This window comes from Mustela erminea, chromosome 10, assembly GCF_009829155.1.
Source record: "Mustela erminea isolate mMusErm1 chromosome 10, mMusErm1.Pri, whole genome shotgun sequence".
Taxonomy (NCBI): Eukaryota; Metazoa; Chordata; class Mammalia; order Carnivora; family Mustelidae; genus Mustela; species Mustela erminea.
In genome coordinates, this window is record NC_045623.1 from 70,368,464 (window position 1) to 70,395,562 (window position 27,099).

General features: G+C 35.4%; 1 protein-coding gene across 2 annotated transcripts in view; it reads left to right on the forward strand.

Moving 5' to 3' along the window:
- AGBL4 (ATP/GTP binding protein like 4) overlaps nt 1–27,099 on the forward strand; it is a 1,622,967-nt gene that overhangs the window by 176,901 nt on the left and 1,418,967 nt on the right. For both annotated transcript variants that reach the window (XM_032303312.1, XM_032303313.1), the window contains exon 2: nt 19,476–19,598. In XM_032303312.1, coding sequence (XP_032159203.1) covers nt 19,476–19,598 — 123 coding nt within the window. The remainder of the gene's footprint in view (nt 1–19,475; nt 19,599–27,099) is intronic.

A 27,099-nucleotide genomic window follows, 5' to 3' on the forward strand; every position in this document is an offset into this window, starting at 1 on the left:
CTAGAGCGTATCATGCTTAGCGAAATAAGTCAAGCAGAGAAAGACAACTATCATATGATCTCCTTGATATGAGGAAGTGGTGATGCAACATGGGGGCTTAAGTGGGTAGGAGAAGAATAAAGGAAACAAGATGGGATTGGGAGGGAGACAAACCATAAGTGACTTTTAATCTCACAAAGCAAAAGCTTTTGATCTTAATGAGATCCTAATAGTTCGTTTTTGCCCTTGCTTCCCTGCCTTTGGGGATGTTCCTAGGAAGAAGTTGCTGTGGCTGAGGTCGAAGAGGTTGCTGTCTGTCTTCTCCTAAAGGATTTTGATGGATTCCTTTCTCACATTGAGGTCCTTCATCCATTTTGAGTCTATTTTCATGTGTGGTGTAAGGAAATGGTCCGATTTCATTTTTCTGCATGTGTCTGTCCAATTTTCCCAACACCATTTGTTGAAGAGACAAATGGTCTTTTTTCCATTGGAATTCTTTACTGCTTTGTCGAAGATGAGTTGACCATAGAGTTGAGGGTCTGTTTCTGGGCTCTCTATTCTGTTCCATTGATCTATGTGTCTGTCTTTCTGCAAGTACCTTACTGTCTTGATGATGACAGATTTGTAATAGAGCTTAAAGTTCGGTATTGTGATGCCACCAACTTTGGCTTTCTTTTTCAATATTCCTTTGGCTATTTAAGGTCTTTTCTGATTCCATATAAATTTTAGGATTATTTTTTCCATTTCTTTGAAAAAAATGGATAGTATTTTGATAGGGATTACATAAAATGTGTAGATTGCTTTAGGTAGCATGGACATTTTCACAATATTTTTTCTTCCAATCCAAGAGCATGGAACATTTTTCCATTTCTTTGTGTCTTCCTTAATTTCTTTCATGAGTACTTATAGTTTTCTGAGTACACGTTCTTTGCCTCTTTGGTTAGATTTATTCCTATGTATTTTATGGTTTTGGGTGCAGCTGTAAATGGGATTGACTCCTTAATTTCTCTTTCTTATTTTTGGTGTATAGAAATGCAACTGATTTCCGTGCATTGATTTTATATCCTGACACTTCACTGAATTTGTGTATGAGTTCTCGCAGTTTTGGAGTTGAGTCTTTTGGGTTTTCCACATAAAGTATAATATCATCTGCAGAGAGTGAGTTTGACTTCTTATTTGCTGATTTGGATGCCTTTTATTTCCTTTTGATTGCTGAATCTAGGGCTTCTAGTGCTATATTGAATAGCATTGGTGTTATTGGACATCCCTGCCATGTTTTTGACCATAGGGGAAAAATCTCTCAGTTTTCCCTGTTCAGGATGATATTTGCTGTGGGTTTTTCATAGAAAGCTTTGATGATATTGAGGTATGTACCCTCTATTCCTACACTTTGAAGACTTTTGATCAAGAAAGGATGCTGTACCTTGTCAAATGCTTTTTCAACATCTGTTGAGAGTATCATATGGTTCTTGTTGTTTCTTTCATTAATGTATTATATCACATTGATTGATTTATGGATGTTGAACCAACCTTGCAGCCCTGGAATAAATCTCACTTGGTCGTGGTGAATAATCCTTTTCATGTGCTGTTGGATCCTATTGGCTAGTATTTTGTTGAGAATTTTTGCATCTGTGTTTATCAAAGATATTGGTCTGTAGTTCTCTTTTTTGATGGGATCCTTGTCTGGTTTTGGGATCAAGGTAATGCTGGCCTCATAAAATGAGTTTGGAAGTTTTCCTTCCATTTCTATTTTTTGGATCAGTTTCAGGAGAATAGGAATTAATTCTTCTTTAAATGCTTGGTAAAATTCCCCTGGGAAGACATCTGGCCCTGGGCTTTTGTTTGTTTGGAGATTTTTAATGACTGTTTCAATCTCCTTACTGGTTGTAGTTCTGTTCAGGTTTTCTATTTCTTCCTGGTTCAGTTTTGGTAGTTTATATGTCCCATATAAATGCACCCATTTCTTCCACATTGTCAGATTTGTTGGTGTAGATTTTCTCATAGTATGTTCTTATAATAGTTTGTATTTCTTTGGTGTTAGTTGTGATCTCTCCTCTTTCATTCATGATTTTATTTATTTGGGTCCTTTTTCTTTTCTTTTTGATAAGTCTGGCTAGGGGTTTATGAATCTTAATAATTCTTTCAAAGAACCAGCTCCTAGTTTCATTGATTTGTTCTATTATTTTTTTGGTTTCTATTTCATTAATTTTTGCTCTGATCCTTATGATTTCTCTTCTCTTGCTGGATTTAGGCTTTCTTTGTTGTTCTTCCTCCAGCTCCTTTAGGTGTAAGGTTAGGTTGTGCATTTGAGACCTTTCTTGTTTCTTGAGGAAGGCTTGTATCACTATATATTTTCCTCGCAGGACTGCCTTTGCTGTGTCCCACAGATTTTGAAACGTTGTGTTTTCATTTTTATTTGTTTCTATGATGTTTTTCAATTCTTCCTTAATTTCCTGGTTGACGCATTCATTCTTTAGAAGGATGCTGTTTAGTCTCCATGTGTTTGGGTTCTTTACAAATTTCCTCTTGTGATTGAGTTCTAGCTTCAGAGCATTGTGGTCTGAACATATGCAGGGAATGATACCAATCTTTTGATACCAGTTGAGACATGATTTATGACCCAGGATGTGATCTATTCGGAGAATGTTCCATGTGCACTAGAGAAGAATGTGTATTCTGTTGCTTTGGGATGAAATGTTCTGAATGTATCTGTGATGTCCATCTGGTCCAGTGTGTCATTTAAGGCCGTTATTTCCTTGTGATCTTTTGCTTGGATGATCTGTCCACTTCAGTGAGTGGAGTGTTAAAGTCCCCTACTATTATTGTATTATTGTTGTTGTGTTTCTTTGCTTTTGTTATTAATTGGTTTATATAGTTGTCTGCTCCCATGTTAGGGTCATAGATATTTAAAATCGTTAGATCTTATTTTTGGACAGACCCTTTGAGTATGTTTTTGTGTCCTTCCTCATCTCTTATTATAGTCTTTGGCTTAAAATCTAATTGATCTGATATAAGGATTGCCACCCCAGCTTTCTTTTGATATCCATTAGCATGGTAAATGGTTTTCCACCCCCTCATTTTAAATCTGGGTGTCTTTGGGTCTAAAATGAGTTTCTTGTAGGTAGCATATTGATGGGTTTTGTTTTTTTAATCCATTCTGATACCTTGTGTCTTTTGATTGGGGCATTTAGCCCTTTTAGTTTCAGGATAACTATTGAGAAGTATGAATTTAGTGCCATTGTATTACCTGTAAGGTGACTGTTTCTGTATATTGTCTCTGTTCCATTCTGATCTGCTACTTTTAGGGTCTCTCTTTGCTTAGAGGACCCCTTTCAACATTTCCTGTAGAGCTGGTTTGGTGTTTGCAAATTCTTTCAGTTTTTGTTTGTCCTGGAAGCTTTTTCTCTCTCCATTTTCAATGATAGTCTAGCTGGATATAGTATTCTTGGCTGCATGTTTTTCTCGTTTAGTGCTCTGAATATATTATGCCAGTTCTTTCTGGCCTGTCAGGACTCTGTGGATAAGTCTGCTGCCAATCTAATAATTTTACCATTGTATGTTACAGACTTCTTTTTGCGGGCTGCTTTCAAGATTTTCTCTTTGTCGCTAAGACTTGTAAATTTTGCTATTAGATGACGGGGTGTCTCCTGGAGTTTGATGCTTGTTCCCTTTTCCATATTAGGGAAATTCTCTACAATAATTCTCTCCAATATACCTTCTACTCCCCTCTCTCTTTCTTCTTTTTCTGGAATCCCAATTATTCTAATGTTGTTTTGTCTTATGTTATCACTTATCTCTCGAATTCTCCCCTCGTGGTCCAGTAGTTGTTTGTCTCTCTTTTGCTTAGCTTCTTTATTCTCTGTCATTTGGTCTTCTATATTACTAATTCTGTCTTCTGCCTCATTTATCCTAGCAGTAAGAGATTCCATATTTGATTGCACCTCATTAATAGCTTTTTTGATTTCAACTTTATTAGATTATAGTTCTTTTATTTCTCCAGAAAGGGCTATTATCTCTCTGGAGAGGGTTTGTCTAATATCTTCCATGCCTTTTTCGAGCCTGGTTAGAACCTTTAGAATCGTCATTCTGAACTGTAGATCTGACATATTACCAATGTCCGTATTGATTAGGTCCCTGGCCTTCAGTATTTCCTCTTGCTCTTTTTTTTTTTTTTTTTTTGGTAGTGTTTTTCCTGCCTTGTCATTTTTTTCCAGATCAGAATATATGAAGGAGCAAATAAAATACTAGAAGTTTGGCAAAGACCCCAGGAAAGTGTGCTTTGTCCAAATCAGAAGAGACCCCAGGGGCGCCTGGGTGGCTCAGTGGGTTGAGCATCTGCCTGTGGCCTAGCACATGATTCCGGGATGCTGGGATCGATCCCCACATCGGGCTCTCTGCTCTGCTCCCTGAATGCTTTCTGTAGAGTTCCAGAGGACAGGAATGAAAATGGCAGCCTCCCAATCTCCGTCCGGCGGAGTTGAGAGCTCGGGCCCTTCTCCTCAGTGTGCCCTCAGAGAAAAGTGCTCAATCACTCCTATCTCTTTGGCCTCTGACCGCGCTTGGAGAAAAGCGCTAAATCACTCCCATCTCCCTGGCTTCCGGCTGCGCTCTGAGCTCACCTGGACTGTGACTGTTTCTTTGACTTTGGCACACAGCTCTGCCTGGAGTCTCTGAACCCCACAGATCCCTGATCTCTGCCAGGGGGTGTCTCCCCAGATCTTGTGGGGACCCCACTCTCAGAGAAGTGGCCTGTGCCATGGAATACGGTTCAAGTTAACCCCAAGTTGAGAGCTCACTCCTCAGCTCTGTCTCTGTAGCCGGCTTGTCCACTCTACTACCTGCAAGCTCTGCGACACTCAGGCACTCCTGATCTTTCTGTGACCCTGAGGGACCAGGGGCCACACTGTCCTCACGTGGGCTTCCCCCCGGTTTAGCCTCTGAAGTGATGTCCCTCAGTGGAGCAGACTTTTAAAAGTCCTGATTTTGTGCTCTGTTGTTTCGCTGCTTGCTGGGATTTGGCCCCTCCCCACCACGGTCTATCTTCCTGTCGCTTTGAATTCACTTTTCTACCAGTCCTACCTTTCAGAAAGTGGTTGATTTTCTGTTTCTAGAATTGTTGCTCTTCTTCTCTACCATCTCCTTTTGGATTTGTATGTGTTTGGAATGGTTTGATAAGCCATCTAGCTGATCTCCTGCTACCTGATGTCGTCTCAGCCTGCTACTTCTCCATCATTTTGACTCCTCCCCCTCAAGTAGGAATTTCAGATTTACTTCCTTGGCTCAGAGTTTCTGGTTTTAGTCTTATCTTTCAGGTAATTTTTTCCCAAAATTATGAAGTCTTGGAAATATGACTTTAAAATGGAGCTTCTGACAGATCTCTTTAACTGCATGTCACTTATACACAGGTGTAATTTGTTACCTCTTTGAAGGTGTTTTAGTCTGAGAGGTGGAATACATGTTTTAGATAAAGGTCAGTTTTTAATTATTAAGTTGTTTTTCTCATTTTTAACTGATGTTAATTAATTGTAACTTCAGTATATAGCATTGTCCCTACTGTACTTGGTTTAGCTTTCTATGATTTTAACTATATGTGGTCAGCTGTGGTCTAAAAAATGTATGATGGAAAACCAGACATACATAATTCATAAACTTTAAATTGTGGTGGGTAGCATGATGCACTTTCTTGCCAACCTGCCTGGGATGTGAATCATCTCTGTAGTGTATTTACATTGTATAGGTTGCCTGTTAGTCATTTAGTAGCAGTGTCAGTTATAAGATTCACTACATTATAGTGCTTGTATTCAAGTAGACTTTATGTTACTTAATAATATCCTCAAATTGCAAGAGTAATTATGCTGGCAATTTGAATATGCCAGAGAAAAGCTATAAAGAGCTTCCTTTAAGTGAGAAGGTGAAAGTTCTTGACTTAAATGCTGAGGTTGTCAAGATCCATGGTAACTTTTATTGCAGCATATTGTTATAATTGCATTTTATTATTAATCTCTTACTGTACCTATTATAAATATAGCTTTATCATAGTTATTTATGTATGTATAGGAAGAAAACATGGTATATACAGGCATCCCCTGGGGATTTTGGAATTTATTTTCCTTAGATAAGTAGGTCTACTGTATTTTCCATGTAAAAATGGAACAAATTTATCCTTTGCCATATCTATCATCTACATGCCCCACTTAAATTTCCAAAATTCTATGCAATTCTAAAGTCTGTTTCTAGATGTCTCAGTAACCTATTTATCAGAGTAAAATAAGATACAATTATTGTATTATTTCTTCAGGTACATGCTAGATAGATATACATCTTTCTTTGTTTTTCCCCTCCACAAAATATGTTTATTATTTTTATTGCTAAATATTTGTTATCTGTGGAGTATTTTACAAAGGCATGTAAATAATAAAAACAATAAGTTGTGATCATTCTTTCCTTAAACCTCATTTTTAAAATTTCTGTTTTCTCTCTTTCTAACATCTTTAAAGAGGAAAATTCATTTTTTTACTCTGGCTCTATGTTTGGAGGCAAATATTTTACATACTATAATGAGGATGTTTTATGGTATGTAATTTAATTGGATGCTACAGTATTCAGTGTTTCCTTTAAAGACTCTCCCTAAGACATTCTTTATGGATTTCAATTTAAATTATTCCCATTCTTTCTGAATCCTCCCTTATATTTTATAGGTTTGAATTTTTTATTCTTTTTGTTAAATATACTTTTTTCAAAAACATGCATCTTAATAATAATGATGATGATGATGATAATAATAATAACCAACTGCTTACAGAGTAAGTTCTGTATTCTAGGTGATTTATGTCTATTTTCTGTAACTTCAGAACAGCATTAGCAAATGCTGTGAAGACTCAGAGGTTAGGTTAAATTACTTAACAAAGGTTACCCTGTGTATGTATCTGGGTTAGGTAGATTTGAACTCAAGTCTATGTTACTTTAAAATCCAAATACTTACTGCTAATTCATGCTGTCTTAAATAAATGTGGGAGTATTATAAATTAATAATGAAGAGTCTGGATTCAAAAGTATGGGAAAATACAGCTATTTGGATAAACATTAAAATGAATAGAAGTCAAGAAATTAAAAACCTATTATTCTATAGCATGCCACCTTGGATTATTTTGTGGTATTGTAAATACTGTAAATGATTTTTAATTATTTTATATGCATGTGTAATATAATTGAGATATGATTTTTTCTGAGAACAAATAACTTTCTCCTACCTTCTATATTCAAATGATAAACCAATAAATTCATTATGAATTCAAATTCATTAACATTATGTACTCTAGTTCACCCTATTCCCTTTTACGTCTTTGTGTTGGTATACTGCATGTTTTATGATCTTTTACTATTTGGTATCATTTTTTTTTAAAGATTTTATTTATTTATTTGACAGAGAGAGATCACAAATAGGCAGAGAGGCAGGCAGAGAGAGGGGGAAGCAGGCTCTCTGCTGAGCAGAGAGCCAATGTGGGGCTGGATCCCAGGATCCTGGGATCATGACCTGAGCCCAAGCAAAGGCTTAACTCACTGAGCCACCCAGGTGCCCCTATTTGGTCTCATTTTTATCACAACTGTTTATTTTAACTCTTATAGAGAAGCAGTTCCTAGTTTCATTGATCTGTTCTATTGTACTTTTTGTTTGTATTTCATTGATTTCTTGTCTAATCTTTATTAATTCTCTTCTCCTGCTAGGTTTAGATTTCATTTGGTGCTCTTTCTCCAGTTCCTTTAAGTGTAAGGTCAGGTTGTGTATTTGAGACCTTTCTTGTTTCTTGAGAAAGGCATGTGTTGCTGCTTTCCCTCTCAGGACTGCTTTTGGTGCATCCCAATGGTTTTGAATAGTTGTGTTTTCAATTTCATTTGTTTACATGAATTTTTTAAAAAAATTCTTCTTTAATTTCCTGGTTGACCCATTCATTCTTTAGTAGGATACTCTTTAACCTCCATGTATTTGAGTTCTTTCCAAATTTCCTCCTGGGATTGAGTACAGGTTTCAAAGCATTATGGCCTGAAAAATAACTATTTATTTTAATAAACTGTAAATGTAAATGTGCTATTTATTTTTATTTTAATCTTTTAGTTTCCCTCCATATTTTATAAATTAATCAATTAAGCAGTGATCATGTCAAAGGAAGTAAACTATCTGATTAAGAAAATGCTGCTAATATAATACAGAGCTGCTAGTGTCCAATGACTTCGCATCTTAAAGAACAGACGTATGATAAAATGCTCAACATCACTCAGCATCAGGAAAATACAAATCAAAACCACAGTGAGGGGGCACTTGGGTGGCTCAGTGGGTTAAGCCTCTGCCTTCGACTTAGGTCATGATCTCAGGGTCCTGGGATTGAGCCCTGCATTGTGGCTCTCGGCTCGGCGGGGAGCCTGCTTCCAGCTCTCTCTATGCCTGCCTCTCTGCCTATTTGTGATCTTTCTCTCTGTGTCAAATAAATAAAATCCGAAAAAAAAAAAAAAAAGAGGAACACAATGAGATATCACCTCTCACTGGTCAGAATGGATAAAATTAGCAAGTCAGCAAATGACAGATGTTGGTGAAAATATGGAGAAAGGGGACCCTCTTACACTGTTGGTGGGAATGCAAGCTGGTACAACCACTCTGTAAAATAGTATATGGGTTCCTCAAAAAGTTGAAAATAGAGCTACCCTATGACCCAGCAATTGCACTACTGGGTATTTACCCCAAAGAATCAAATGTAGTGATCCAGTAGGACACCTGCACCCCATTGGGGTGTCCTACTAGATACCTGCACCCCAATGTTTATAGCAGCTATGTCCACAATAACAAAACTATAGAAAAAGCCCAGATGTCCATTGACAGATGGATGGATAAAGAAGATGTGATATATGCATATATACAATGGAATACTACTCAGCCAATGAAAAAATGAAATTTTGCCATTTGCGACAATATGTGTGGAACTAGAGGGTATTATGCTTAGTGAAGTCATTCAGAGAAAGACATTTATCATATGATCTCACTGAGATCTGGAATTTAAAAAACAAAACAGGAATATAGAGGAAGGGAGGGAAAAATAAAACAAGACAAAATCATAGAGGGAGACAAACCATAAGAGATTCTTAATCATTGAAACCAAACTGAGGATTGCTGGAGGGGACCTGAGTTGGGGCATGGGATAACTGGGTGATAAACATTAAGGAAGGCATATTATGTAATGAGCACTGGCTATTATGTAATACTGATAAATCACTGAACTCTACCTCTGAAACTAATATATTTTATGTTAATTAATTGAATTTATTTATTTTTTAAAGATTTTATTTATTTGAGAAAGAGAGAGAATGAGAAAGAGCAAGCATGAGGGGGGAAGGTCAGAGGGAGAAGTCAACGCTCTGCTGAGCAGGAACCCTGATGCGGGACTCGATCCTGGGACTCCAGGATCATGATCTGAGCTGAAGGCAGTCCCTGAACCAACTGAGTCACCCAGGTGCCCTAATTAATTGAATTTAAATAAAGAATTTACAAAAGGTAAAGAAAATGTTAAACATTTATGCCCTCATTTAAGATCAACATGTTATTGTCAGGATTTGTTAATAAGGATAAAAAACCAAAAGAACCTCATGGTTCATTAGTAAGTCTCTAAATAAATGTATGTAATTATATTTCAAATATTAGCTATGATGTCCATGGTAAAATCTAAATAGTGTTTTAGGTAGGTGGGGTTATTAGTTTGACACTTTTCACTGCTTCTTGAATCATATTTTTTTTTTTTATGAAATGCCAGAACCTATCTTTGTGTTGTTGTTGTTGTTTTCAAGTTTTTATTTAAATTCCAGTTAACATATAGTGTAATACTCTTTTCAGAGTATAAGAGTGTAATAGTGTAATAGTCTTTTCAGGACTAGAATTTAGTGATTCATCACTTACATACATTACCAAGTGCTCATCACAACTTGTGCCCTGCTTTATACTCATCACCTATTTAACCTATCCCATCGCCCACATCCCCTCCATCAATCCTCAGTTTGTTCTCTATAGTTAAGAGTCTGTTTTATGGTCTGCCTATCTCTCCCTTTTTTGCTGTTTGTTTTTTTTTGATGAATTTAAAATATATCACATATTCCTTGTACTGTTAACAGACATACAAAAACTAATATTCAACATTGAAATAAAATTTAGCTCCTAAATTTGTATTTTATAAATATATTCATATTTTGTATTTTATAAATATTTGAATATTTCAAAAATTTTCAAATATTTTATAAATATTCAATGAATATTTATAGATTACTGGCATTATGTCAAGAATTGTGTCAGACCTGAGATGGAGAGGAGGGAAAGTAGTGATAATAAGATAAGGCATTAGATTCTTCTGATGAGAAACCACAATTACTAGGGGTAAAATGATACACATAATTAATAATAAAAAGGTAATAATGCTATAATTAAGATATAAATAAGATGCTGTGGGAATAGAGAGGAACAGTCACTTTGGGAAGGTTCTGGTAAGACTTCCCAGAGGAAATGATGTTGTATGTGGGTCTATAGGGTGAGTAGAATTTACCCACAGGTTGAAACAGGGATATGCATATATCTAGGCATTGGGAAAACACGATAGACTTGTAATGTTTGAATTTGTGTGTAGAATTCCTATAAACACAAGTGCTACTAATATTAACTGATATAGGAATATTAATGAATCAAATATAGTATGCGGTAATGCTTTTGGTGGCATGATTTTCTAAAGTGGTAGTACTGGGTAAAATTATGAGCAAAAAAAATATAATCCTTTCTTGCTTTCTGTGTTAGTTATGTTCTTAGAAAAATGTATATTTATTAAAGCTACACAAAATGTGTTTAATGGAGGTAGGTTCTAAGCTCACAGAATTAAAAATAGGATTTTTACATATATTAGTATCTGTATAGGACATTTATGTCCTGTATAGGACAAAGTTTTCCTGGACTCTCCTCTGCTTTGCACTACATCTAGCATTTCTGGTCTCCACCCTCCAAATGACATCACTATTCTTTCACCATTATGAAAACAAAGAAACACCTCAACAAATGTCCAGAATTCCCTGTAAGAATACTGCTCCGCATTGACAACCGTCGCAAGAGAGTAATTATAATAATAGAAGTAACAAAAATTCTTAGAGAAGTGGAGAATATGTATATAAATCATTTCTTTATCTTTCCAAGCAGAGTGTCAGTAGATACCATTTAACATTCATAAATTGACTATAATATTGTGCTAGTTTTTGTCTGTTTGCTTCATCTGGTCTTTGTTCCCTTTCTCTTTTGTTTTCTGTCTTCTTTTAGATTGATTGGCTGTTTGTTTTGATTTCATTTTATCTTTACTTTTGGCTAATTCGTGACCTTTGTTATAGTGTTTGACTTTTCAGTATACATCTTTAATTTATTATAATTCACCTACTTTCAAACAATATTATACAGCTTTATATTTCATTTAAGAAACTTAAAACAACATACTTCTGATTCCTTTCTCCCATCTTTTGTGTTACTCTTGTTATTTATTTGACTTCTACCTGTGGTATAATCTCTTAATACATTGCTACTATTTTTTCTTTAGATAGTCATTTATTATCTGGAGGTATTAAAGATAAGAATATTTGTGTTTACCTTCATTTATAATATTTCTAAAGTCTTTAATTTCTTTGTGTGGATCTTAGCTTATATCTATTATCTTATATCTATTATCATTTCTTTATCATTTCTTTATCTATTATCATTTTCTTTAGGCCAGAAGAACTTTCTTTAACCTATCTTATAATACCAGACTGCTGATAATGAATTCTCTCATCTCTTGTTTTCCTCAAAATACCTGCATTAATTTTTTAAAGCTATTTTTCTTTCAATAATTTAAAGATGTTATCCCCTTGACTTCTGGTTTGCACAGTTTCTTAATGTAATTCTGTAATTTTTATCTTTGATTTATCTGTGATTTTGCCTGTGATTTGTATTTTCATATATGATACATAAAGTTTTTTTTTTTTAAAGATTTTATTTATCCATTTGACAGAAAGAGATGACAAGTAGGCAGAAAGGCAGGCAGAGAGAGAGAGGAGGAAGCGGATTCCCTGCCGAGCAGAGAGCCCGACGGGGGGCTCGATCCCAAGACCCCAAGATCATGACCGGAGCTGAAGGCAGAGGCTTTAACCCACTGAGCCACCCAGCTGCCCCGATAGATAAAGTTTTAAAAGTAAATATTTTGGTTGGTGCTTCTTAAGTCTGTAGCTGGATATTTTTCATTAATTATGGAAAATCGTAGGTGTTATCTCTTCAAATAGTTTTTCTGCCCCATTCACTCTCATCTTCTTCCGGAATTTTAGTTATATATATGTTAGATCATTTGATATTGTTCTGCAGCTTTTGGATGCCATGTTTTTTCTTTTTCTTTTTTTTTTTTTTAACTTTGTGTTTATGTTTGTCTTATTTCTATTGATCTAGAGTTCACTAATTCTTTCCTCATCTGTGTCAAGTTTACTGATGAGTACAGTGAAGAAATTTTTCATATCTGTTACTGTATTTTTTTAGTTTAAGCATGTATTTTTGGGTGATTATTGTAGTTTGCATCTCTCTGCTGAAATTCCCCATTTTTTCATGCATTTTGTCCTCCTTTTCCACCAGAGGCTTTAGCATATTAGTCTTAGTTACTTTATTTAATTAAAGAAATATTTATTAACTTATTTTACGGATTGGTGGGGAAGAGTAAGAGAGATAGAGAATCCCAAGTAGGCTCCATACCCAGCTTGGAGCCCCATGTGGGTTTCATCTCATGAACCTGAGATCATGACCTGAGCTGAAATCAAGAATTGTGCATTCAACCAGCTGAGCCACCCAGGTGTCCCAGTCTTAGTTATTTTAATTCATGTCTAGTCTTTTCTGAATCTACTTCAATTAATTGCTCTTGACAGTAGGTTGTTTTTTCTTGATTTTTTTTTTTTTTTGGTAAGTTCCTCAATTTTGTGTTGTATACTTGACTCCTAGTATAGAACAGTAGGCAGTGATAGAAATACTATTTTTCGGTGTCTGGGTGGCTCAGTGATTTCAGCCACTGCCTTTGGCTCAGATCATGATCTCAGGGTCCTGGGATCAAGCCCTGCATCAGGCTCTCTGCTCAGCGGGGGGCCTGCTTCCTCCCCGCTCTCTGCCTGCCTCTCTGCCTACTTGTGATCTCTGTCTGTCAAATAAATAAAATCCTAAAAAAAAAAAGAGATACCATTTGTCACTGGAAATGGATATACCTCTTCTCCTGGCTGTGTGAGGGCTTATGTCAATTTAGTCATGAGTTAAGCTGGGTTAAGTTTCATTGTTTTTATGGTTATCTTGAGTTTATCACTGGCTTCAAATTCTTCTTGAGTTACTTTAATAATTTATTTATTTCTTTGTTTTTAAAATTAAAAAATTAAAAAAATTAAAAAAAATTGAATTCCAATATAATTAATGTGTAGTATTATATTAGTTTCAGGTATACAATATAGTGATTCAACAATTCTATACATTACTCAGTGCTCATCATCATAGTACGTCTACGCTTAATCCCCTTCACCTGTTTAACCCATCCCCTCACCTTCCTCCCCTCTGGTAATCATCCTTTTGTTCTCTGTATTTAAGAGTCTGTTCTTTTGCCTCTTTTTTCTTTTATTCATTTGTTCTGTTTCTGAAATTCCACATGTAAGTGAAATTATATGGTATTTGTCTTTCTTTGACTTACTTTGCTTAGCATTATATATTCTAGATCCATCTATGTTGTTGGAAATGGTAAGATTTAATTCTTTTTTATGGCTTAGTAAGATTCTATTATATCTATATATGAAATGCTTTTTATCCATTCATCTGTTGATGGAGTCTTGGGTTGCTTCTGTAATTTGGCTATTGTAAATTATGTGGCAATAAACATAGGAATGTACATATCTTTTTGAATTAGTGTTTTGTATTCTTTGGGGAAGTGCCCAGTAGAGTAATTACCAGATCATATGGTAGTTCTACTTTTAATTTTTTTTTTTAAGATTTTATTTATTTATTTGACAGACAGAGATCACAAGTAGGCAGAGAGGCGGGCAGAGAGAGAGAGGAGGAAGCAGGCTCCCCGCCAAGCAGAGAGTCCGATGCGGGACTCGATCCCAGGACCCTGAGATCATGACCCGAGCCGAAGGCAGCGGCTAATTTTTGAGGAACTTCCATACTGTTTTCCATAGTGGCCATACCAGTTTGTATTCTTACCAATAGTGCATGATGGTTCCTTTTTCTCCACATTCTTGTGAACACTTGTTTCTTGTGTTTTTGAATTAACCGTTATGACACGTGTTAGATGATATTTCATTGCAGTTTTGATTTGCATTTTCCTGATGATGAGTGATGTTGGGCTATCTTTTCACATGTCTGGTGGTGGAGAAATGTCTGTCCATGTCTTGTGCCCATTTTCAAATTGGATTGTTTTTTGGGTGGTGTTCTATAAGTTCTTTATATATATTGGATATCAACCCTTTATCATATATGTTATTTGCCAATATCTTTACCCATTCAGTATGCTATTAGTTTTGTTGGTGTTTTCCTTTGCTGTATAGAAGCTTTTTATTTTGATGTAGTCCCAAAGGTTTGCTTTGGCTTTTTTTTTTTTTTTAAAGATTTTATTTATTTATTTGACAGAGAGAGAGAGAGATCACAAGTATGCAGAGAGGCAGGCGGGGGGGCGGGGAGGGGTAAACACTCTCCCTGCTGAGCAGAGAGCCGGAAGTCTCAATCCCAGGGCCCTGAGATCATGATCTGAGCTGAAAGCAGAGGTTTAACCCACTGAGCCACCGAGGTGCCCTGTTTTGGCTTTTATTTCTCTTCCCTGAGGAGACGTATCTAGAGAAATGTTGTTGTGGCTAATGTCAGAGAAATTGCTGTCTGTGCTCTCCTCTAGGATTTTTTATGGTTTCAAATCTCACATTTAGGTCCTAAGTCCATTTTAAGTTTATTTTTGTGTATGGTGTAAGAAAGTGGTCCAATTTAATTCTTTTATATATAGCTGCCCAGTTTTTTTAACACCCTTTTTTGAAGAGACTTCGGTTTCCCATTGCATATTCTTGCCTCCTTTGTCAAAGATTAACTGACCAAATAATCATGGCTTTATATCTGGGCTCTTTATTCTGTTCTCTTGATCTATGTATCTGTTTTTGTGCTGGTACCATACTGTTTTGATTACTACAGCCTTTGCAGTATATCTTGAAATCTGGGATTGTGATACTTGTAGTTTTGTTTTCCTTTTTCAAGATTGCTTTCCATAGTTTGGCGACCATGGCCATTGCTGCTATAAACATGGTTGTCAGGGTGTTTGGTGGTTTCATACAAATTTTAGACTTATTTGTTCTATTTCTGTGAAAAATGTTGTTGGTGTTTTGGTAGGGATTGCATTAAATCAGTAGATAGCTTTGGGTAGTATAGGCATTTTGACAATACTTGTTTTTCCAGTCCATGAGCATGGACTATCTTTCCATTTATATGTATCATCTTTAATTTTTTCATCAGTGTTTTATAGTTTTCACAGTACAGGTCTTAAACCTCCTTGGTTAGTTTTATTACTAGGTATATTATTACTTTTGGTATAATTGTAAAATCAGGTTGTTTTCTTAATTTCTTTTTCTGCTACTTTATCAGTTTTATATAGAAATGCAACAGGTTTCTGTATATTGATTTTGTATCCTGTGACCTCCCTGAATTCATTCATCAGTTCTAGTAATTTTTGTGGAGTCTTTAGGGTTACCTTATTCCTAAGGGAAAGGTCTAGAGTGATTGAGAGTTTTCCCTCATTCATCTGCTCCACCCTAAACTTTTGTCCTTTGCTGGGTACTCCTTCCACAGACAGGGTTTATTTCCATGCTTTTGTCTTATCCCTAGCAGTAGATGACAGTTGTTTTTTAGTGCTTGCTATCTTAGTATTGAGGGAACAAGAGTATTTCTGTTGTCTTGGTCTAGTTGAAGACCAGGACCTAACCTTAGGCAGGTCCTATATGCTGTGGTCTTGGGGTAGAGTTTTTTCAATGATCCCATCTGTCTTCCCTCTTTCCTCTCTGCCTTGAATCATTGTTGGGTCTTGTGTGAGACAGTTTTTTTCTTCCCCTCCTCCAGATATGGAGGATATATATATATATATATATATATATATATTTTTTTTTTTTTTTTTTTTCTGTTCTTCCTCCTGTTTGGAGTCTTATTTGTGTAGTGGGGTTTTAAGGTTTGCTACTTGTCCCCCAGTGGCTTGTCTTTTTCTTCTCCATGAAGGAAAATGATATTGATAGGGCTTCATGCCTTTTCTATAACAAAAGGCCATCCCCTTCTCCATTCTTGCATTACAATGAAAGGCATTTTCTAGTTTTCTGCCCTGCTCCTAACGTGATGGAGGCATATATAGAAGAGTATGGCAGTGGGTGTGAATTCCCTTTATGTCTATGATGCTTAGAGAGTCTATACTCTATTTCCTGTACTTGGCTTTTGACAGTTAAAAAAAAAATTTAGCTTCATTCTTTTTACCAATTGTATGGCACCCGGCCTTTCTTCCTCTTGTGCTCTGCCATAAAGTGCTTTTGGTTGGCCTGACTTTCCTTGGATATCAGATTATTGTTGCCCTGCAACCTCCATTTTCCAATAGATTTTTGTAAGTTATGATTTTGTTCCTTTTTGGGATTATCTTACTAAGGTGGAAGCTATGATTTTTTTCAACTTTCTACATCCACCTAGAAGTGAAACTTATAAAATTAAAAAAAAAATTAAAGTTCCTATTAAAAAGTGTAACTTATTTTTTAAAATTTAAATTCAATTAGCCAACATACAGTACATTATTAGTTTCAGATATAGTGTTCAGTAATTTATCAGTTTCCTATAATACCCACTTCTTCTCACATCATGTGACTTCCTTAATGCCCATCACCCAAATACCCCATCCCCCAACCCATCTCCCCTTCAGCATCCCTCAGTTTGTTTCCTATAGTTAAGAGTCTCTTACGGGGTGCCTGGGTGGCTCAGTGGGCTAAAGCCTCTGCTTTCAGCTCAGGTCATGATCCCAGCGTCCTGGGATCGAGCCCCACATCAGGCTCTCTGCTCAGCAGGGAGCCTGCTTCCCCCCTCTCTCTCTCTGCCTGCCTCTCTATCTACTTGTGATCTCTCTCTGTGAAATAAATAAATAAAATCTTAAAAAAAGTCTCTTACGGTTTTTCTTCCTCTCTGATGACTTCCCATTCAGTTTCCCTCCCTTCCCCTATGATTCTTTGCTCTCTTTCTTGTATTCCACATATGAGTGAAGCCATATGATAATTGTCTTTCTCTGATTGGCTTATTTCACTCAGCATATTACCCTCCAGTTCCAGCCACATCAATGTAAATGGTAAGTATTCATCCTTTCTGATGGCTGAGTAATATTCCATTTTGTGTGTGTGTGTGTGTGTGTGTGTGTGTGTGTGTGTGTGTGTGTGTTTGTATAGAGATATAGATATATATAACACCTTCTTTATCCATTCATTTTTTGATGGACATCTTGGCTCTTTCTATAGCTTGACTATTGTGGACATTACTGCTATGAACATTGAAGTTCAGGTTCCTCTTCGGATCACTACATTTATATCTTTGGGGTAAACACCTAGTAGTGCAACTGCTGGTTCATAGAGTAGCTCTATTTGTAACTTTCTGAGAACCACCATACTGTTTTCCAGAGTAGCTGTACCAGCTTGGATTCCCACCAACAGTATAATATAACTTATATGTTAATTCAGTAGTTCTCAAATTATTTCTGGTTGTGGAACATTAGGAAATTATAATGCTAGTTACAGAATTATTGTTTTATTTGAATTAAAGTAATTAAACAGTTCCTTTTTAAAAAGACTTATTTGAGAGAGTAAGCAGGCATGTGTGAGAGAGAGAGAGCGAGCGTGTACAAGGTTGGGGGGGAGGCGAAGGATGAGGGACAAGTAGACTCCCCATGAACAGGGACCTTGACGTGGTACTTGATCCCAGGACCCTGGGATCATGACCTGAGCAGAAGGCAGATGTTTAACTGAGCCACCCAGGCTCCCCTAACTGAACATTTATGAGAGTTTAAGTGTATTGACTACTTATTAAATACTTGGTGCAATTTTTTTTTCTTTGTGAATTTTTTTTTTCATTTATTTATTGTCAGCATAACAGTATCATTATTTTTTCACCACACCCAGTGCTCCATGCAATTCATGCCCTCTATAATACCCACCACCTGGTACCCTGACCTCCTACCCCCCGCCACTTCAAACCCCTCAGATTGTTTTTCAGAGTCCATAGTCTCTCATGATTCACCTCCCCTTCCAATTTACCCCAACCCCCTTCTCTCCAACTCCCCATGTCCTCCATGCTTTTTGTTATGCTCCACAAATAAGTGAAACCATATGATAATTGACTCTCTCTGCTTGACTTATTTCACTCAGCATAATCTCTTCTAGTCTCGTCCATGTTGCTACAAAAGTTGGGTATTCATCCTTTCTGATGGAGGCATAATACTCCATAGTGTATATGGACCACATCTTCCTTATCCATTCATCCGTTGAAGGGCATCTTGGTTCTTTCCACAGTTTGGTGACCGTGGCCATTGCTGCTATAAACATTGGAGTACAGATGGCCCTTCTTTTCACGACATCTGTATCTTTGGGGTAAATACCCAGGCGTGCAATGGCAGGGTCATAGGGAAGTTCTATTTTTAATTTCTTGAGGAATCTCCACACTGTTCTCCAAAGAGGCTGAACCAACTTGCATTCCCACCAACAGTGGAAGAGGGTTCCCCTTTCTCCACATCCTCTCCAACACATGTTGTTTCCTGTCTTGCTAATTTTGGCCATTCTAACTGGTGTAAGGTGATATCTCAATGTAGTTTTAATTTGAATCTCCCTGATGGCTAGTGATGATGAACATTTTTTCATGTGTCTGCTAGCCATTTGTATGTCTTGATTGGAGAAGTGTCTGTCCATATCTTCTGCCCATTTTTTGATATGATTGTCTGTTTTGTGTGTGTTGAGTTTGAGGAGTTCATTATAGATCCTGGATATCAACCTTTTATCTGTACTGTCATTTGCAAATATCTTCTCCCATTCCGTGGTTAGCCTCTTTGTTTTCTTGGTGCAATTTAATGGAGATCTTTTGGATTTTAGTAATCATGCTAGGTATTTTCATTTACCATTCCTTAACAATGGATGGGAAAAACTTAGGCTTAAAGGGATTAAGTTGATTGCTTTGTGTCACAGAAGTAATATTTATTAGAGGTGAGATTTCAGACCTTACGTTTCTGATTTCAAAATGTATATTGTTTCTACTCTACAACATTATGTAGTTAATTTCTTACTGTTTGATAAGCACTAAATGATGGGAGGGGGGAAATTAATAATAAAAATCTCATTGGATTTATATTCCTAAATGTATTTTGATTTCTGTTAAACATGAGCCTTTTTTTTTTTTTTAATAGGCAATGATGTGGGAAATGATGATGCCATTGGAGGGAATGTGAGCAAATGTATGGTGCTTCCGTCTGGATACTGTGGACAGCCCAAGAAAGGACATCTTATCTTTGATGCTTGCTTTGAAAGTGGTGAGTGTATTAAAGACCATTGCTTTTGAATTTGTCTTAGATTGTTTCAAAATCCAATTCATCTGTTCATTTGGTGTGATTCCACCCATTTAATATTTCATCATAATGGAGTAAGTTGTCAGGGGAAAAATCACTTTTTAAAGAATTAACTTGGAAATACTTGAAAATGAAATGCTATGTTTTTATTGCTATAAGTGATTAATGGTATAATGGTAATACTAATGAGCATTCATATTTTATAAAATGACTTCAGATACTATTTCTTTTGGGATAAAACAGATATAGACTTTTTGATAAATCATTAATTATTGAATGTTTATCATGTATCTGTATCTATGTGACATGCTCACAGAACTTAGTCCTTGTCAGAGAGGTGGTCTTCTATGAAGATATTATTAGGGAACAGATTCAGTTGGACACAAACCAAATAGCAAAAGTAATATTGCATCACAATCATCAAGTGCTGTGAGTATTCTGAATGGAAATATTGAAACTTGATTACAAATTCCCATCCAGTAGGGATTGGATCTTGTTAACTTTTTTGTGCCCTGAACCTTATACTCTGAATGGCATATTGTACATATTCAGAATATGTTGAAAATTTTAATGAAGGAGGCAATACAATTTTGTTTTATAAATAATTGTTAATTATTTTTGGTTTTCATAATGTATGTGTGCATACATTATGCGTGTGTGTGTCATTTGTTGGAGGGACATGGAGTGCCAATTATGTGACACTTCTCCGAACCCTAAGAACATTGGTTGTTTATCAACAATTGAAAGCTTGTTTATGTAAGATTTTGCTCCTGGTTTATAGGACTATCATAACAAAGTACCACCAACTGTGTGGCTTAAACAACAGAAATTCATTACCTCATAGTTCTGAAAATTTTAGATCAAGGTGTCAGTAGGGTTGGATCTTTCTAAGGGTTGTGAATAATATAATCCATGTCTTTGTCTAGCTTCTGGTGATTTGCTAGCAGTTTTTGGTATTCTTTGGTTTATAGAATCGTCACCCTGATCCCTGCCTTCATCTTCACTTGGAATTCTCCCTGAATGCATGCCTTTCTCGAAATATCCCCTCTTTATGAGGCTGCCAGTCATATTGGATCAGGGGCCACTCTAATGACCACATTTTAACTTGATTACCTTTGTAGAGATGCTGTTTCCGAGTAGAGTCACATCCTGAGGTATTGGGTGTTACGACTTTAATATGCATTTTGGGGGCACATAATTCAACCCATAATTAGTAGTATAGATAGCATTGTTCTTCCATTCAGATCTGAACACTGTCCATATAATTAAGAACAATTTCTTGTACTTTTCTTGAATTTTGCATTATTGCCTTTTCTGGGATGTATTTGTTGTCTAGAAAATATCTTTTGAATTCTTTTTAACCTCAGTTAAAGGAGGAAGGCTCTTTATAATAATAATAACTCTATAAAGTTTGGAATTATTCTTTTAAAGATTATATGTTGTTTTGGTTCACCTACAGTCTGAAATAATACAGATTTCTTTCTTAGATCCTATTTTTCTTAACCCTAGTTATCTTTTTCCATCCTTTACTGAAAATCTCAGTAGAAGAAATTACCCAATTTGACCGCATAGTATCCAAATTAATAATCCATATTAACCAACAGTGTATGAGCAGTTGGTTTCTATCAATTGTATCTGTCCTAGTAGTGCATAAATATTGCAGTAATAGTAGAGTGCCTAAGTGGACACCCTTTGGAGTCAAGCTAAATTTTAAATCCTTACTTGAAAACTGGGCCATAGTTTCCTCATCATTTAATGGGGAATGATGCCTATCCTTCATTTTAAAGAAAAAAATTTGTATTTTATTGTTTAAAAAGTTAAAACATCTTACCAAAATATATACAAAATAATAGTAATATGAGTACCTAAAATGCATGCTATGAGTTCTCATAAAGTTGCTATAGGTAGGTAATAAATTTAACTGTGAGTAGCCAGTGCCAAGAGAAAAACAATGGCCAGAAGATAAAAATAAACCAAATATTGAGATTCTATTGGGTTTTCTAAAGCAGACACTGAAAGGTGATGAATAGTATCCCCAAAAATATCCCTATGGTATTTATAACAATATATTTTATAGGAGTGTATTTTGTAACATCCTTCATTGTGGACTGAGGGCAAAATGCTAAAGGGCATTGTGAAAGAAATTTAGTTGGCACTTGAAACTATTAGTTTAACATATGCTGTTTTCATCTGATCTAATTTAAATTCAGGGATTTATTTTAGATTATTTAAAACAGGGAAATTAGAGGGATATTCTCTTATATGCTGACTCTGAACTACTGACTATGGCTGCCTAATGTGTTGAACAGGATTTTGTAGGTGCATCCAAACTTAGAGAAGAGTAGGGTGGTTAAGAGAGTCAATGATTGGGAAGTATTGTTTCATGTGGATGGAGTATATTGCCTTAAGTTAGGCCCCCATAAGAATTTTTTTTCTTTCTAAGTTGTAGAATATATACAGTGCTTTGTATATTGCTTGGTCCTGAACTGGTGGCTAATCTGTTTTTCTCATGAGAAATAAGTTCTGCAGGTCAAACATGAACTCTCTAGTGAGTCCCTGGTCTGTTTTTTTCGTACCCTGATATGTGTCAGTAATATTTTCCTTGGAAAAACAGCAAGACCACCCTGATTTTATCCTTCTTAGACACCTGACATTTTTCATGATTGTCCTTTTCTACTACACTTAACCTGCTTCAGGACAGAATCTGTATCTTATTAATCTCTGTTCTCCCAACCAAGCAGAGTGCTTATGAAATTAAGCACTAAATTAATAGTGTATTTATTTTTTGAATGAAGTAGGGAGAAATTAACTCTTTTCTAGCTCTCACAAATAATTAATTTCTTGATGTCCCCAGTCTACCAACTTTTCTCAAGCTTCCATGTGTTTGTATATACTGTTTTCTTTGTGACCTAGATCCTTTTCTCTTCCTGGTGAAGTGTTAATTCAGACTCAGTCCAGTATTCTTCTTCCAAGAAACAGCACCTCTCTGGCAAATATGGCTGTCTCTGCCTTTATATTTACAGACACCTCTTATGCTCTTATATGCTAACCTTTTATTATATTTCTTTCTTTTCCTTTTCACTGAAACCTTGAAATCAGGGGTGATTTCTTATTTGGTTCTCCAGTGCCTACTGTACTATCAGTCATATATCAAGGAGCTCAATAAACGAATAATAAGTGAGGGAGGATAGATAGTGAAAAAATGGCTTTCATAAAGTGAGATTTTAAGATAAATAAAATATTTTTACATTTAGATAAAAACATTATGCTGAGTGAAATAAATCAAGCAGAGAGAGTCAATTATCATATGGTTTCACTTATTTGTGGAGCATAACAAATAGCATGGAGGACAAGGGGAGTTAGAGAGGAGAAGGGAGTTGAGGAAAATTGGAAGGGGAGATGAACCATGAGAGACTATGGACTATGAAAAACAATCTGAGGGTTTGAAGGGGCGGGGGATGGGAGGTTGGGGGAACCAGGTGGTGGGTATTAGAGCGGGCACAGATTTCATGGAGCACTGGGTGTGGTGCAAAAAACAATGAATACTGTTACACTGAAAATAAAAAAAAAAACCAAAACCGAATAACTTAACATTAATAGCAGTAAGAACATTAAGAAGAAAAAGCAATTAAAATATCAATTATTTATTACTCATAGAACACTATGATAAATGATATACATAGGTTACCTCATTTAATAGAGAAACCTTCTGAGGTACTAAATCTCTCTTTGTAGGTGAGGAAACTAATGCTCATAGATGTAAAGCTATCTCCCTTGAATTGCATGACTGACAGAGGTGTAGCTGAATTTGAATCAGGGCCTTTCCTGGTTCCAAAGGCCATACTTCTAACTATTATATACACATATTATCTTATTATAGGTCAGTTTATGACATATGAATAATAGATATATTGTTGAAAATTTCTCATTAAGTGATAAGTTATATAGGAATATATAGATATATAGTAAGATAAGATAATAAAGTTTTTTGATAAGAAATAAAAAATTACCCAGTTGGTTTAAAATAAGCCATCCAAATAAATTCTATGTTTGGTTGCCATCGTATATAATATGATTAATGTTTTTGATTGATATGAGTGTGTGTATGTATATTGAATATGAGAAGAGCAATATAATTTACACTACAAATTAGTTAGCCTCAGAGACTTAATATGATATTTAAATTACTATGACATGAAAAAGGTTCAGTTGTTTATATGCCATTTCAAAATGATAGAAATGAAAACTTAAAACTTTAATTTTTAAATTTTTAATTTCTCTAATGGAATTTTACTACATTTATTTGTATAATCTTTGAAAATTAATGTTTTATTTCCTTTTGAAAGGAAATAGTTTTTATTCTTGGCACAGTATGAAAATGTGCCATGACTACAATAGAAATTGTGGGTTTTAGTCTAATATCTCACTTTTTTTTTTTAGATATCCAAATGGTTGATATAGTTTTTCTTTTTAATTTTTTGAGGAAGGTTAACAAATATAATTGTATATACTTAATGTGTCCAATATGATGGTCTATCTATCTTTCTATCTCATATGTATTATCAAATATATATATATAATATAGAGTAATTACTAAGATTAAGATAATTAACACATCCATCACCTCATATAATTACCATAGTTAACTTTTCTGCATGGTAAAAATCCTTAAGATCTACTTTTATGAACTTTCAAGTATACCATGCTATATTAATAATGATAGTCACCATGGTGTACATACATTAGATCCTCAAAACTTATTCATATAACTGAAAATTTGTACCTTTTCAGTTATATCACCCCATTTCCCCTTCCCCCTAACCTCCGGTAACCACCTTTCTATTTCTTGTTTCTGTGAAATTGATTTTACTGCAGCATTGTTCAAAATAGCCAAGATATCAAAACAACAAAAATGTCCCTCTATATATGAGTGGTCACACACACACACACACACACACACACACACACACACACACACACACAGGAATATCATTCAGCTATTAAAGAGAACTGAATCTTCCTATTTGTGACATTGTGCTTGAATTGGAAGGCCTATGTTAACTAAATTTTTTTTAAATAGCAGTATAGTATAATGCCAAAACCACAGGTTTTGGTTTCAGACAGACCTGGTTTCATATATTAACTTTTACTCATCTGTAAAATTAGTAAATCAAATATCTGTATTGCAGAACTATTCTGCAAATTAGGATAATATATAAAAGAGACAGTACAATATATGCCTATCAATTTCAGGTAATAATTCTGGCACATATATAATATCATTTCAAGAGTCTAAAATGTGCCAGGCCTTTTTGTGGTATATTTATATGTGTCATTACCAATCCTTAGAACAACCCTACAAAATACAAACCTTAGATTGGGTTCCCCCCAGAATCATACCCTGAGACAAGGACTTATGTAAGGTTGTACGTTTAGATAGGGATCTGAAAAGAGAGATACTCTGGGTAATTCATGCTTTGCTGGACAGATGTGCCACCTTACTAGGCCATTATGTATCTTAGAGAAAAAAATTAACACATTTTGGAGAAAACAGCATGGTTATGTAATATGAAGTGTTTCACTATGTCTAGAAATTCTGTTGGAGAGATACTGGCAGCTATGCAACTGTAGGTGAATAATTTTATTTTGTTATTTGTTTCTGATTCATAATAGAAAGAAACCTGAACTTCTGTTATTATAAGGTTTTCAGTTGTTTTTTTAAATTTCTGACCTCTTTACTGAATTATTTCTACATACATGTATCGTTATGTATCTATATCTATATTTTTCTCTTATTTGTTTGTCTTCTTTTTGAGGAAGAAGTGAAACATTTCATTCCCAAATAGATTTTCTCTAAGAATGATGACATTTCCTATAGTAACATTACTGAGCCTAAGGACTTCTGAAAAAACAGTTGCAAAAGAATGAAGTATGTTTAATAAAATTGTATTTACACATCTTTTCAACTGTTCTTTTTAAATTATCTGAGACAATGCTTTGAAGGGGACTTTGAGTACATATAAAACACCCTCTATGCTTTAGTAGTAAAATAACTTCATAAAAGGGGACACTTATCACTTGATTAAATATCGTTCATTGAGTCCATTTATAGCCCTCCTCTTTTCAGTAAAGATTAAAGTTACTATTTGAATGATTATATGTATGTATTAGTTTAAAATCTAAGACATAAATGCCTTTTCAAGTGATAGCCAAATGATACATTTTCAATTAGAATGTTTAAAATTTTCTATTATTATTGATTTCCATTTGCAAACAAAAATTTTAAAATTATATTAGTAAAACTAGAATGTTGTGTATTTTTTTTTGTCTTATTCTCCATAAAATATTTGTGTTTTGATACTATACTGCAGTATTGAAAAGTCCATACAAATTCTGGGTTGTCATACAGCTTTCAGATAGACTTGCCTTTTGAAGGTATGAGGATATTTTGTGCAGGCCACCTATTTGTAGTTTGTTTCATTTCTCATTCTTTGCCCATTCTTCTTATTGCAGGTGCCAACCCCGTGAAAATTGAACTTCCCATGCTCCCTTGTTATCTGGATTCTGGCTAGGTTTGGCTAATAGGAAATTCTAGCAGGAGATTGAAAGGCAGGTAGAAAGAACTTTGTCTTGATACCCCCCCCACTTTTTTTTGTTTTGGGCAGCATTTCCACCAGTAGCTATATTCCTTTTATGGTTTTGCCAGGCAGCCCCTTTCTTGTGATCCCACCTTTGTTGGATTGCCCTGACTCCCAGGATATCACCACCTCTTGCCTTTGCCCCTTTGCCTGTGGGTACAGTAGAGACTTCCTGCTATTGTTAATCTCTGTGTTGCCCCACTTTCACCTTTTTGATCTTTCAGCTCTCCCAAAACTTTTGCAACTGATTTCCTTTTTTAAAGATTTAAAACCAATTAGCCACATTATATACATCTTTAGTTTCAGATATAGTGTTCAATAATTTATCAGTTTCCTGTAACACCCAGTTCTCCTCTTATTACATGACCTTCTTAATGCCCATCCCCCAAATATCCCATCCCCGACCCATCTCCCCTCCAGCAACCCTCACTTTGTTTCCTATAGTGAAGAGTCTCTCATGGTTTTTCTCCCTCTCTGATGACTTCCCATTCAGTTTTCCCTCCCTTCCCATATGATCCTCTGCCCTGTTTCTTATATTTCTCACATGAGTGAAACTATATGATAATTGTCTTTCTCTGATTGATGTATTTCACTCCGCATATTACTCTCCACTTCCATCCATATCAATTTAAATGGTAAGTATTCATCCTTTCTTATGGCTGAGTAGTATTCCATTGTATATATATATACATCACATCTTCTTTATCCATTCATCTGTCGATGGACATTGTGGCCCTTTCCACAGTATGGCTATTGTGGACATTGCTGCTATGAACATTGGGGTGCAGGTGTCCTTTCGGATCACTACATTTGTATCTTTGGGGTAA